General features: G+C 38.7%; 1 protein-coding gene across 1 annotated transcript in view; it reads right to left on the bottom strand.

The window, feature by feature from the left end:
• Positions 1-13705, bottom strand: part of LOC132651235 (cytochrome P450 3A1-like) — a 32058-nt gene that overhangs the window by 14905 nt on the left and 3448 nt on the right. Inside the window, exons 3-7 of the mRNA XM_060376483.1 lie at positions 12314-12366; positions 6209-6308; positions 2565-2678; positions 2391-2479; positions 1888-2036 (exon numbers count right to left, since the gene is read on the bottom strand). Coding sequence (XP_060232466.1) covers positions 1888-2036; positions 2391-2479; positions 2565-2678; positions 6209-6308; positions 12314-12366 — 505 coding nt within the window. The remainder of the gene's footprint in view (positions 1-1887; positions 2037-2390; positions 2480-2564; positions 2679-6208; positions 6309-12313; positions 12367-13705) is intronic.

Here is a 13705-nt window from a genome sequence, read left to right as displayed (position 1 = left end):
CAAACACACACACACAAGGACAGCTGATGATACACAGAGAAATCCTATCTCAAGAAAAAAAAGACAAGCTCAAAAACAGGTGACCACAACACAGAAAGAAAGAAAATCACGTAATGTTTCTCATTTCCCAGTTCTATACTATAATGAATAAACGTAAATATGTAAACAGGTGTAAGTGTGGATATCATATAATACTTAAAAGGAGACCAAGAGGATGATAGTAAGTGGAGAGGAAGGATGGAATGTAGGCAAAAGGACACATGAGCTGTATATGGAAATGTAATTAACAAGGAAAAGCATTAAAGCCCTAAATCAAGCAACATGTTAAATGGACCCAGAATATACATACATACACACACACACATATATATGTACATAAAGATACATATACATAAACACACACACAAAACACACACAAACACACACACATATACATATTATATATATATATATATATATATATATAGCCACTGTACATTGGCTGGAGACATGCCCCAGCAGTTAGCCTACTTTTGAAGAGAACCCAGGCTTCATTCCCAGCCTCCACATGGCTACTTTCTAAGGAGAAGGAGGTGGGTGAATGAGAAGAAGGATTATGTGAAAAGACAGAGACAGCAAGGAGAGATGGGGGCTATAATAAAAATGTAAAATGAATACATAAATAAAACTTTAAAAATAAAATATTTCCACACAAAAATTTTAAAAATAGGGTTACCTTTTATCTAAGCAATGATGATTCTTAATATATACCATGAAACATAAAAAAGTAACTATATCCTTCTATGCATATGTTAATAGCAATAAAATTCATGGCAAACATGTGAAACTAACTTCATGTTTGTCAATAGATACAGAGCATTTTTTGCTCATGGGTACAGCAGGTAGTGATGTTTGTTTCATTTACTATTGTGCTATATAAAAGATGCCTGCCACAGAGACCACAATCTATGATCCCATTGACGTGAAGTGCCAAGGATATGTAAATATACAGAAAGTGAACAGGTGTTGCTTAGGTCGATGTGGCTTAGGTCTAGGTGAAGAATGATGGTCAAAAGAGCCAACACAGCTAGAACAATGTACTATACAGTCCTCATTGGCAAGGAGCCATGTGGTCCTTCAGTCAATGCAGATTTCCAAGTGATCAAAGTACACAGAATCAGTGACTGCTGAGTGCTCACCCCCAAATGGAGTAACTGTATCAACACCCCACCCTTCAAGGCTCAAGGAACATCCTGAAAGAAGGTGTGGAAAGAAAGAGCCAGCAATGGGGCATCTGCAGTGCCATATCCCAGGCATGGCATGGTCCACTCATGGACTGAACACCTGCATAAGATGAGGCCAATAATACTGTCCCATCCTAGCAGGCTGTGACTGAGTGCACTTGGTTACCAAAACACAGAAAGGGACATGAAATAAGGAGGAAAGCATGTTGGTGTGTCTGAGGAAAGTGGGAGGGAAGAGTTATGGGTGGGTCTAATCAGGATATGTTGTATTCCTATATGACACAGTCAAAGAATAAATAAAATGATTCTAAAACAAAGCCAGGAATTCTGGTGCACACTATAGTCCTCAGGAGGTAGAAGCAGGAAGATCACTATGAGTTCAAAGCCAGTCTGGTCTACACAGCAATTTCCAGGCCAGCTAGAGATACACAGTAAGACCCTGTCTCAAGATAAAATAAAGTTATAAAACAAACATAATGGGCTACATGTCTTTGAATGCACTAAAAACATTGAACTGTGCCTTTAAGAAAACTAATTACATGGCAACTAAACTACATTCCAGTAGAGAAGCTAGTTTTTGGGGAAGTGTGAAAGAGAAAGGCAGAAGTGACAAATGCAGCCACAGACAAGACTAATGGAGCAAAAGACAGAACTTTCTACATACCTACTGACAAGAACAATGGATCAAAAAAATCAAATCTTAAGAGATTCTTGGCTTTCTCCACAAAAGGATCATTTGGGTTGTTGAGGGAATCAACGTTCACTCCAAATGATGTGCTGGTGACCACATCCATGTTGTAGGCCCCAAACACTCTGAGGAGGCAGAGACATGGGAATTTAAGACAAGCAGCATGAAGCCTGAAATGGTTCATAGTTTTGGGACAAGAGAAACAAAGCCACCTCAGTATTGACCAAGTGCCTTCCCATCCTGCCCACCATCTACCCTTGTGGCTTTCAGACCATCATGATTCTTCTTTTCAAACTGTGTATTTATCTAATATATATATTAGATACATATAATATACACATACATGTAATCTATGTATAGTATCTAAAGGTAGAGTATATGCAGCTAGGCCATGTGAGATACACAAGGAAAAAGACTCTCTGATGAAGTTATCCTCCCAGATAACCTCCCAGAACCACCTTGGATGCACCACCACTTACTCTTTAATAGGGACAGGCTTGCCTTTCTCTGCCTCTCCTCTCAAGTATTTTACCAAAATATCTCCATACTGTTCAATAATGGGGAACATCTGAGCACAAAGCACAAAAGCATCCATAGTTAGGTTTGGAGAGTCAGGTCACACAAAGATTTCAATCATAAGTCCTTTCAGTCACCTCTTTGAGTTTTCCACTGGTGAAGGTGGGAGACAGCAAGGCTCGGATTCTCTTCCACTCGTCATCCTCAGAGAAGAAGACAGCTTTTTTCATAATCCCCACTGGGCCAAAATTCTACAGTCAAAAAAAAAAATGGTTTTGTGTAAGTATGGAACTCACCATGGTTGCAAAAGTACTGAGCAGATAGCACCATATTACAATTTGTTACACTGCTTACTGTTATACTGTTTACTATGGACTGAACTGAATGTTGGATGCAAAAGAAAAAAAAGTTTAAAATTTCAGCACTTCCTCACAGCCTATAAGAAATCCAGAGCTCACCAGGTAACCTGTTGTGGTTTCAAGCCTGTATATCCCAGGATTCTTTTAAACGCAAATCTCTCTATAAATTTAAATTAGGTCCAATGTTAGGGAAAAAATAGGAGCAATAAGGAGCATGTGCCTCAGAGTTGTGAAGATGGCAAATGGCTTGGACACAGAAAGAAAGTGAACTTTGCATCACAGAGGTTCTCCAGTTCTGTCTTTATAACATAAACAGTGTGTGTGTGTGTGTGTGTGTGTGTGTGTGTGTGTGTGTGTGTGTGTGTGCACATGTAAGTGCTGGTGTACCTGCCCATGTGTGGTCCTGTGAAGACCAGAGGTCTGTGATCTTCCTCTATAATTCTCTACAGCACTTTTCTCAGGCAGGGTCTGTCACTGAATCTTGAAGGTTCTGGTTTGGTTGGAATAAGGTGACAAGCAAGCCCTTAGGATCTACCTGTTCCTATGCACAGTTCTGGATTCACACTTGCATGCTGCTCTGCCTTTTATGTGTATACTGGGGATCCACACTCAGGCCCTTTTCCCATTGATGGTGCCAGTAACACTTAAAAGATTTGATGTATGAGTTTTTAACAATTTGTTTTACTATTTTATGCATGCATGTATGTATGTATGTGTGTGAGTGTGTGTGTGAGTGCATGTACATGTGTGTAGTGTATTCAGAGGACAGAGGAAGGATTTGGATCTGGTAAAGCTGGCAATACAGTTGGTTGTGAGCTGCTGGATATGTAGACAACCAAGCTCCCATCCTCATTCAGAGCTTTCAGCAACTAAAACATCACTCTAGCTTCTGGATGGTTTGATTGATGGATCAGTTGTTTTTGTTTAGAAATAATGCTATAGAAATCCCTTTGCCTTAATTCTTTATACAGTGATAAAGAGACAAAAAGAAAATTTTCCCTAATAGGACCTTTCTTCTATCTTTCATATTTATATATATTTTTAATTTTTTATTTAACTTTTATTAATTACACTTTATTCATTTTGTATCCCCCCATGTGCCCCTCCCTCCTCCCCTCCCAGCCCCCCTCCCCCCCTTTCTGCATGCATGCCCCTCCCCAAGTCTACTGATAGTGGAGGTCCTCCTCTCCTTCTTTCTGATCTTAGTCTATCAGTTCTCATCAGAAGTGGCTGCATTGTCAGGGTTCTAGGTTATCTCCATGAATAGTCCTTGGTTGGAGTATGAGTCTCTGTGAAGTTCCCTGTGTTCAAATTTTCTTGTTCTGTTGCTCTCCTTGTGGAGTTCCTGGTATCTCCAGCTCTTACTATTTCCCACTTCTTACATAAAATTCCATTCACACTGCCCGACGGTTGGCCATCAGGCTCAGCATCTGCTTTGACAGTCTGCAAGGCAGAGGCTTTCAGAGGCCCTCTGTGGCAGGTTATATTTTATGCTAATGTGGAGTCCTCAACACACCCTTAAACTACAGTACTCAGCACTAAAGGAAGAAAGGAAAACAGCTTGACATGATGAAGGGCAGCTGCAAACAAGGCCTTCAGCGAACTTCACCAAATGACCAAAGACTAAATGAGGTCCAATAAGCTATCTCAAAAGGTAAAGGTGATTGCTGCCAAGCCCAACAACCTGAGTTTGATACCCAGGACCCACAGTGTGGAAGGAGAGAACCAACAGGTTTCCCCAGATAAAACAGTTAGATAGCCATGGTTTCAGAGAGAGGCCATGCATGGGAAGAGCCTAGATCCCCTCTTCAGAGGAAGCCCATTGGGGCTTCAGTTTCCAAGTGGGTTCTCTGGAAAGGAGTACAGGGGCTGACTCTGATGTGAACTCAATGGCCTGCTCCTTGATCACCTATCCATGGAGGAAGATGATCCAGCGAGCCTTGGTGTGACCTGATAGACTAGGGTCAGAGAGAAAGAAAGGAGGTCCTCCCCTATCAGCGGACTAGGGAAAGAGCATGGGGGAGAAGAAAGGGGGTGCAGGGACTGGGAGGAGATGAGGGATGGGGCTACAGCAAGAATACAAAGTGAATAAATTGTAATGAATAAATATATAAATAAAATTATATTAAAAAAGAGAAGTGGGGACATTGAAGTAAATAGTATCCTGCATAGAAAAATTAACATAAATAAAACCATAGATTTGAGATCAAATCTCAAGAGCAAATCTATGTGCATGTGATAGGTAAACAGTCATGAGATTTGACACCTAAGAGCACAGTCCATGAGAAGGAAAATGGATAAAAAAAGGCAAAGAGAAGACAGGCTGTACACAACAGCTAATGGGCTCTAGAGGGAGCTGTGTGGTCAAGGAGGTTCTCTGTATTCTGAATGTTTGACACCACAAAAATCAATACCATACAGACATAAAAAAGGACTTGTAAATGGGAAATGTAAATTACTCTAGATGACAAGTGTCCACCTACAACTAGATTACAATGCCATAGTATATTTAAACTTACTCAACACATTCCTATTAGCAATACTAATACCTAGACCCTGCTTGTACATTATTATGGAAGCCACTTGAATCTGTATTTATTTCATTTTTAAGTAAGTAAAATATAAAGGTTTAAATTATGAAAAGGGGAGGTTGTGGAGATGACTCAACAGTTAAGGGTGCTTCCTGTTCTTCTGGAGGATACAGATTTGGTTCCCAGCACCCCTGTCAGGCAACTCACAACTGTCTGCAACACCAGCTCCAGAGTATGTCATACCTTCTGCTGGCCTCCACAGGAACCTACACACATGGCATTCGCTCACATATCCATACATATGTAACTGTAGGCATAAGGTTGTTGTGTAATTCAAATACTGACTTCTGTACTCCCCCATATCTGGTTGCCATCCTTGTTCTGAGAATCTCCTGTCTCAGTGCTATATAAACACTGCTCCCAATGGTCTTCTGATATGTCAAGGAAGAAGCTTACAGCTCATTGCTGAGCATGGGAGAAAACGGGGCAAGACTTCTACTAGCCAGGGAAGGAGGATTTAGAAAAGGAAGTAGGGGATGCAGTCACAGAGTAGGTTGAAGAGACATGAATAGAAAAAGCCGGAACAAGAAAAGCTAAATGCAAGTACATCTGTGATGTACACTGGGAGGAAGCCAAATTAGCTTAGAGGGTTAGAAATAAATTAATAACTTCTTAGCTATTGCATTGTGAAGCTTATTACTAAACAAATATAAAAGAGTGAATTATTTGTGTGATGTCTATATTTAGAGAGAAACTAAGAGTAACAAATACAGCTTTATAAAATTAACATTAACATATACCCATAAATAAATAAAATAACAAAATAACCATAAATAAAATAACAAAAATGATCATTTAAATTTTTTTTAATTAAAAAAAGAAGTTACGTACCCGCCGGTTTGTGAAGGCAGAATAGCATTCTTTCACTAGCACATTCCGGATCATCTCTGTGTCTGTGATGGCAAATAGAGGTGTTGGACCTTCAAACAGCCTATGCAAGGAAAACAGCTGATTAACCCAAAGTCAGGCTCTGAAGTGAGAGCTACACACAGACTTTGATTTTAATGGAGCATGACCCTCACTCTGGTTATACAACACACTGTCACAGGAGTTCCCAGGGCAATTCCCAGATTCTGACCTGGGACACAATGAAGTCTTTGTAAAATGTCATTCAAGACACAGTGAGTCACTTAAAGACAAAACAATTCTGAAAGACATAACTAGAAAAAAGAGGTGGGAATTTGATAAGTCTAAATGTCCATGTGTGAGAGTTGCCTATGCCATTTTCTGTGATTTTTGAATAGATAAAATACTGTGAGGAGCTGGAGAGAAGGTACCACAGTTAAAAGCACACACTTCCCTTGTAGAGGATCTTAATTTGGTTCCTAACACTCATATTGGGTAGCTCACAACCCCCTATAACTAGAGCTCCAGGAAAATCCAGTGTTTATGGCCTCCAAGTTCATTTGTACTCATGTGCAGAGACACATATGCACATGTATAATTAATAGTAATAAAAAGATATGTTTAAATATAAAACATTAATTAATAATAATTTAAAATAAAAATTACTATTAAATTAATATTAACAAATTTGTAATAAATAATTAATTATTTATTAATATGTACTATTAATAACCATAGTTATTAATAAATAATTGTTTATTTTTATTAATGATTATTTATTTTCCTTGGCAATTTTATTAATAATTAATTTTTTATTTTATTATTTATTGATAACATATATTTATCGATAACATATATTTATCGATAGCATATATTTAAATATAAATATATATTTATATTAATGCATATTAACATTTTATTAATAACTATTTATTTTTTATTTTTTATAATTATTTATTTTTATTAATACCTTTTTATTAATTTTTAAAAAATATTTATTTTATTATTTATTGATAACATATATTTATATTATATAGATATATATGAATATATATTTATAGTAATGCATATTAACATTTTATTAATAATTATTTATTTTTATTAATAACTCTCATCAATATTTTATTGCTAATTAATTATTTATTTTATTAGCCATTAATGATGTGTCAATAAATATAGTTATTAATGACTAAATAATGCTAATAATTATTTATTTATTAATATGTTGTTAATTATTAAGAAATAATTGATAATATATTGATATTGAAATAATATTAATATTAATATTCCTCCATTGGTGGTGGGAGTGTAAACTTGTACATTCATTTTGGAAAGTAATCTGGAGGTTCCTCAAAAAATCATGAATAGCTCTATCTCAAGATCCAGGTATACCACTCCTAGGTAGATACCCAAAACATGCTCTACCATTCAATCAGGACATCTGTTCAACTATGATCATAGCCGATTTATTCTTAATAGCCAGTATCTGGAGACAACCCAGATATCTCTCAAGTGAAGAATGGATAAAGAAACTGTGGTACATTTACACAATAGAATACTGTTTGGCTTCTATTAATTTAAACATTTATGATTGGGGGTCACATATATCCATTTTTGTATCTATACAGAAGTTTTTTTTTTTTTTTTTTTTTACTTTAATATATTTTTTTTTTCAATGCAGTTTATTCAGGAACATTGAACAATCCTCGGACCCCGGGGAAAGCCAGCCCACAGCTTAAATAGCCTCTGGGTAGCCAACCCAGGCGTGCCACGGGGGCAATGCAGATAGGTCCACATACATGGAAGCAAGCCAGATCCTCGGCCTTAGCCAAATGTGGAGTTGTTCCTGACAGAGAGCACTCACCATCGGGAAGGTGGAAGGCGGAAACCAGCTCCATCTTTAAGGCATAGCATTCTGCAGCTCTCTACAGTTCCCCCTTTTTGTTTTAGACGCATCAGGCAAGAGTAGAGGTCTGATCTCTGATATTAGAAATAAATTGGGACTTTGTACAGATGTTCATTTAGGTGTCATCCACCCAAAGAGCGTCGGACCCGTCCGATACCTTTTTCTCAGAGGCGGGACCTGGGGCATCAACCCGCATGCAATCAGACATGCTCTTCTCACTGCTTATCCCTAAACCTCCAAATTTGTATTTAATATAGATTAAATGAAAATCTATATGCTTGAGAGGTCCCTGAAGATCATATTGTTATAATAATGCAAACGGCCATTTTTAAAAAAACATTTACTCAATACTAATCTCATAGCGAAAATTCAAATTTTTTACTTTAAATAAAGTAAAGTACTTTAAATAAAATAAAGTAAAGATTATTTACTTTAAATAAAGATTCTTCTTGGAAAAAAAAATAAATATCTTTGAAACTATGCTTATAATTCATTCTTCCTGTTATAACTGGATATTACAAAGGTCCAACTTCATAAAAAAAAAAAGAATACTGTTTGGCTATTAAAAACAAGGGTATTATGGAATTTGCAGGCAAAATGTAGAACTAGAAAAGGTCACCCTGAGTGAAGTAACTGAGAAGCAGAAAGACACTCATGGTGTGTACTCAATTATAAGTGGATATTAGCCATATAGTACAGCATAACCATACCACAATTCACAGACCCAAAGGAGATAAGTAACAGGGAGGACCCAAAGAAGGGTGCTTAAATCACACTCAGAAGGAAATAGAAGAGATATCAGAAGTGGTTAAAGAAAAGGAACAAGATAGGAGAGGGAGCATAGAGAGAAATGAAAGCAAAGATCAGACCTTGGGAGAGCAGAAGCAGGAGGACAGAGAGAAAATAAACAGAGTGGGGACATCTCTTTGACAAGCAGGAGACCTATGACAACCTAGTGGCTTCTGGGAGGATATGGGGATGATCTGGCTGAGACACCTAGTAGCAGGGGTTATGGAGACTGAAGAGGACATCCTCTTACTAGATAGGACCCCTTGTAGAAAGGGGAACACCATGTAACCCACAAAAACTTTGACTCCAAATTTACTCTACCTACAAGATGTGCAAGGATAAAGATAGAGCAGAGATTGAGGGAATCTACAACCAATGCCTGGAACTATCAATGATACTCTGCTGTGATCACAAATAAGTGCCCAGCATAGCTGTCTCTGAGAGTCTCCACCCAGCAGCAGATAGAAACAGATGCTAAGACTCACAGCCAAGCCCTGGGTAAGGCACAGGGAGTCTTGTGGAAAAGTGGGGTGTGTGTGTGCAGAGATAGAAGTATCTGGAGAGGACAGGAACTCCACAAGAAGACCAAGAGAGCCAGCTAAACAGAGCCCAGAGCATCTGTGGAGACTGAAGCACCAATGAAAGACCATGCATAACTAGGCACCCTATACAAATATAGCGAAGGCATCACGTGGGTTTCCTAGTAAGGGAGTAATTCCTGTCTATGGATTATATTGCCTGCTTTTTGATCACTTCTGTTTGGTGGGGCTGTCTCAACAGGCCACAGGGGAAGAGAATGAGCTCAGTCCTTATGAAACTTGATGTGCTGGCGAGGGTTGGTAGGGGGCACTCCTTTACTGAAGAGTAGGGTAGGGGAATGGGGTGGGGAAAGGAGGGAGAGTGGGATCAGGAGTAGGGAAGGGAAAGGCTACAATTGGGATGTAAAAAGAAGAAATTAGTTAATTAATTAAAATAAATAAATGAAAAATTTAATGACGCACCTACATCAAATTCTCCAAGGCTCATATAATGTTTGGAAGACAAGGCAGAAAGAACATGAGAGTGAGGAAGTAGAGAGGAGAGCAGCCAAATGCTGACTTCTATATTCTTGAACTCACTGAAGCTGGGGTTACTCCACAAGGCCTGTGGATGATTTTACAGTCTTCATTCTAGCAGGAAGTTTAAGGTCCTGACACTGCCTGAGTATTGACACACAGCTAGTTCCTGGAGGGAAAGCACAATGGCCCAGTGATACAGGCCCCTGATGAGGTCCATTCAGTCGCTGGAATTTACATGCAGGAATGAGGGAACTGACTGTCACAGTTGCCATTTGACCTTTATGTGTATACCACAGAACACATGTGTCACACTGACGAATAAATCAGTATAATAAAAAACATCGAAAAGAAAATAGTTGCTGAGGGAAGACAAGGTATCATCTTCAGTGATGGACCATTGGTGAGTTGCTCATGGTCATGTAAATAACCTCTCACTCACTCATGATTCTGTAAGTCCAATTAAATTCACTGGTATGCACACACACACACACAAAAACTAATTTTTAAAATAAGCAAAATGTTTGCTATAAAAAACCATAGTAGGTCCAGGCATGGTGGCACATGTCTCTAATCTCAGCACTTAGAAGGGTGACTCTGACTGATCTCCAAACTCAAGGAAAGCCTAGTCTACATAGTGAGTTTCAGGATAGCCAGGGCTACATAAAGAGATCTTTGTTGTGGTTAGTCTAAAAATATTTATTAACCCACTATCACTGTCAATAAAAGACACAGACAACTGATAGATTTTAGAATAGCCTTATATCACCTGGGGCAAAGTAGATAGTAACCTTCTAAACAACCTTTACTTCCAAGCCTCAACCCAGGCTGCCTTCCACCCATGATTCCATAAACACTTGCATATTCTCTCATTTATATCATTTCTTCCATCCATACCAACATGTGCTTCTTTAAAGCTAAGCCATGATAGCTCTCTGCTTTCTTCCTCTACCTCTTCCAGTACCTGTCTTTCTACCCAACATACTTCTGTGCCCGAAGCCCAAGAACCTTAGCCCATCTACCTCTTTCTTCCCTGCCTGGGTATAGGCATACTAATCATCCAGTAATAGATAATTGAAGAATATTCCTTAACATCCCATGGTTACAGGAGATAGTTAAACATTATAACAATGTCCATAGCGGGGCAGTAACCAGATCTCAAGGCACTGAAATAGCATTTGAATACATAACACATGACTAGTCCCCAACAGACACTGTTAGATAGATAGATAGATAGATAGATAGATAGATAGATAGATGATAGATAAGTTATTAGGTCAGAGAAAAATGAAAAATCACTATCAATTGCCAACAAGCAATAATATTGCAAGGAGAAGTTCATACAGGGCCATTGGACAGACAGCAAAGCCTGCAGTTTGCATTGAATGATATGGTCTTTATGGGCTATATCAACTTAGTAGAGCCCTATGTTCAGACCTGTGGTTCCAAAGAATGGATAAGAAGAGATGAAGAGGCAGGTAGAGCCAGAGCCTCTTCCCACAGGTTTATGTCTCACAGCTTGATGACATTTGCTCCAAGGTTCTCACTAAACTTCCAGCATCAATGACAGAAAACGACTGCTGCTACTCGCTTTGCTGCTTTGTAGAAAGAACCATTAATGCCAGAGATTCGAGAAAGAAAGGTGTGGTTTTAAATACATTGTCTCTCCAAAGTCGATTTAATTCAACAGGACACAATGATGTACAGTCATAAAAATCCTAGCTGGTGCTGATGAGATTGGTCAACAGATAAAAAGCAGTTGTACCACGTCAGATGGACTGAGTTAAATCATCTGAAGGTACAAAAATTACTTCCACAATTGTCATCTGACCTACATATGTGCCTGATGGCATATGTCCCCCTTGGTTTGAAGTAAAATATCACAACAAAGTCTCTAACATGTTTTTTGAAAGCAATAATGGGATGACACAGATAAGGCCTTGGCAAATGATTTATGCTCTAGCATTAAAAAAAATAAAACTTCTGCACATGTAAAGTCAACAATAAAGTGAAAGTGTGGGCTTCTAAAGAGAAGTGAGTGGATGTGGCAAGGAGATAGTATTACAAATTTTCAGAGCGCTGAATGTATTTCATGTAATGAAAAGGAAGTTTCAGAAGAGGTTAGGACATTGGATAAAACAGCAAAACCTGTTAAAGAAAAACAGTGTGCAATGTTCTCAAGTTAATTAGAATTATGAGCAGTGACATTTAATGACATGTGAAAGCACCTTCACAAAAGAGATGTCCATTACTACAGTTCTAGGCTGGTATTGTCCTTGCACAAGTAGGGCACCTTCTCCTAAAAAGAGTTGACTTGATGGAACTTTCCAGAATACTCACCCCCATATTTTTCCATACTTTTTATAGCATTCCGCATCATATTTCCATATACCCTGGAAAGACAAACAGTATGAAATCCATTATTGTCCTATATGCCCTGACTCTTGTGCAGCCAGAGCACAAAAACCTCAAATCCCATGAAATCAGGTTTATTGTCTCTGACAGAGAAAAGTTCTTCTTCAGAGATGATTGAAGTATCACCAGCAAGATGTCTCAGTGGGAAAATAAAGAGTGATAGAGCAGCACATCTTTCTGTGGCCTCTGCATGCACACTCATAGACACAATCACATACACAGACACAAGATACATACAACACACACATGGACATAAATTTGATGGTGATGATGATGAAAATGATAATGAAATTGTTTAAAGAATGTACAAGATAAGCATAGAACGTTAAGAAGAAACCTGAGCCAACAGCAACACAAGCTGTTGCCACATGTCCTTTTGATGTGAGTTCAGGAACATCTATCTGGAACAATGACCATGGAGCAGGTAAGTCACAAATTATCCACCTAGAATTAAAGTCTACATGGTATATACTCACTTATAAGTGCATATTACACATATAATGTAGGATAATCATACTAAAGTCTGTACAACTACGGAAGCTAATCAAGGAGGATGACCCTGGATATGATGCTCAATCTTCATTCAGAAAGGCAACTGGGACAGACATCAGAAGACGGGAAACAGGGAATATGACAGGAGCCTACCAGAGAGGGCCTCTGAGATACTCTACCCAGCAGGATATCAAAGCATATGCTGAGAATCATAGCCAAATTTTGGGCAGAGTTCAGGGAATCTTAGGAAAGAAGGGGGAGATACAAAGACATGGAGGGGCCAGGAGCTCCACAAGGAGAGCAACAGAACCAAAAAATGTGGGGTCTTTTGTGAGACTGGTACTCCAAACAAGGACCATGCATGGACATAACCTAGAACCCCTGTGCAGATGTAGCCCATGCCAGCTCAGTGTCCTAGAGGGTTCCCCAGTAATAAGAAGAGAGAGTGTCTCTGACATGAACTCATGGGCTGGCTCTTTGATCACCTTCTCCTGAGGGGGAGGCAGCTTATGAGGCCACAGAAGAAGACAATGAAGCCAGTCCTGATGAGACCTGATAGAATAGGGTCAGATGGAAGGGGAGGAGGACCTCCCCTATCATTGGACTGGGAGAGGGGCATAGGAGAAAAGAGGGAGGGAGGGTGGGATTGGGAGGAAATGGGAGAGGGGGCTACAGCTGGGATATAAAGTGAATAAACTGCAATTATTAAAAATAAATTAAAAATTAATAAAAGTCTGCATGGAACATTGAATTTTCATTCATTTCCCAGTAATTTTGTTTAATCATTCTTTCTCTAGTGGTTTTGCCTTTAATGAATCTTTAAAA

Source organism: Meriones unguiculatus, assembly GCF_030254825.1.
Source record: "Meriones unguiculatus strain TT.TT164.6M chromosome 13 unlocalized genomic scaffold, Bangor_MerUng_6.1 Chr13_unordered_Scaffold_41, whole genome shotgun sequence".
Classification (NCBI taxonomy): Eukaryota; Metazoa; Chordata; class Mammalia; order Rodentia; family Muridae; genus Meriones; species Meriones unguiculatus.
This window is presented reverse-complemented; position numbering and strand designations above follow the sequence as displayed.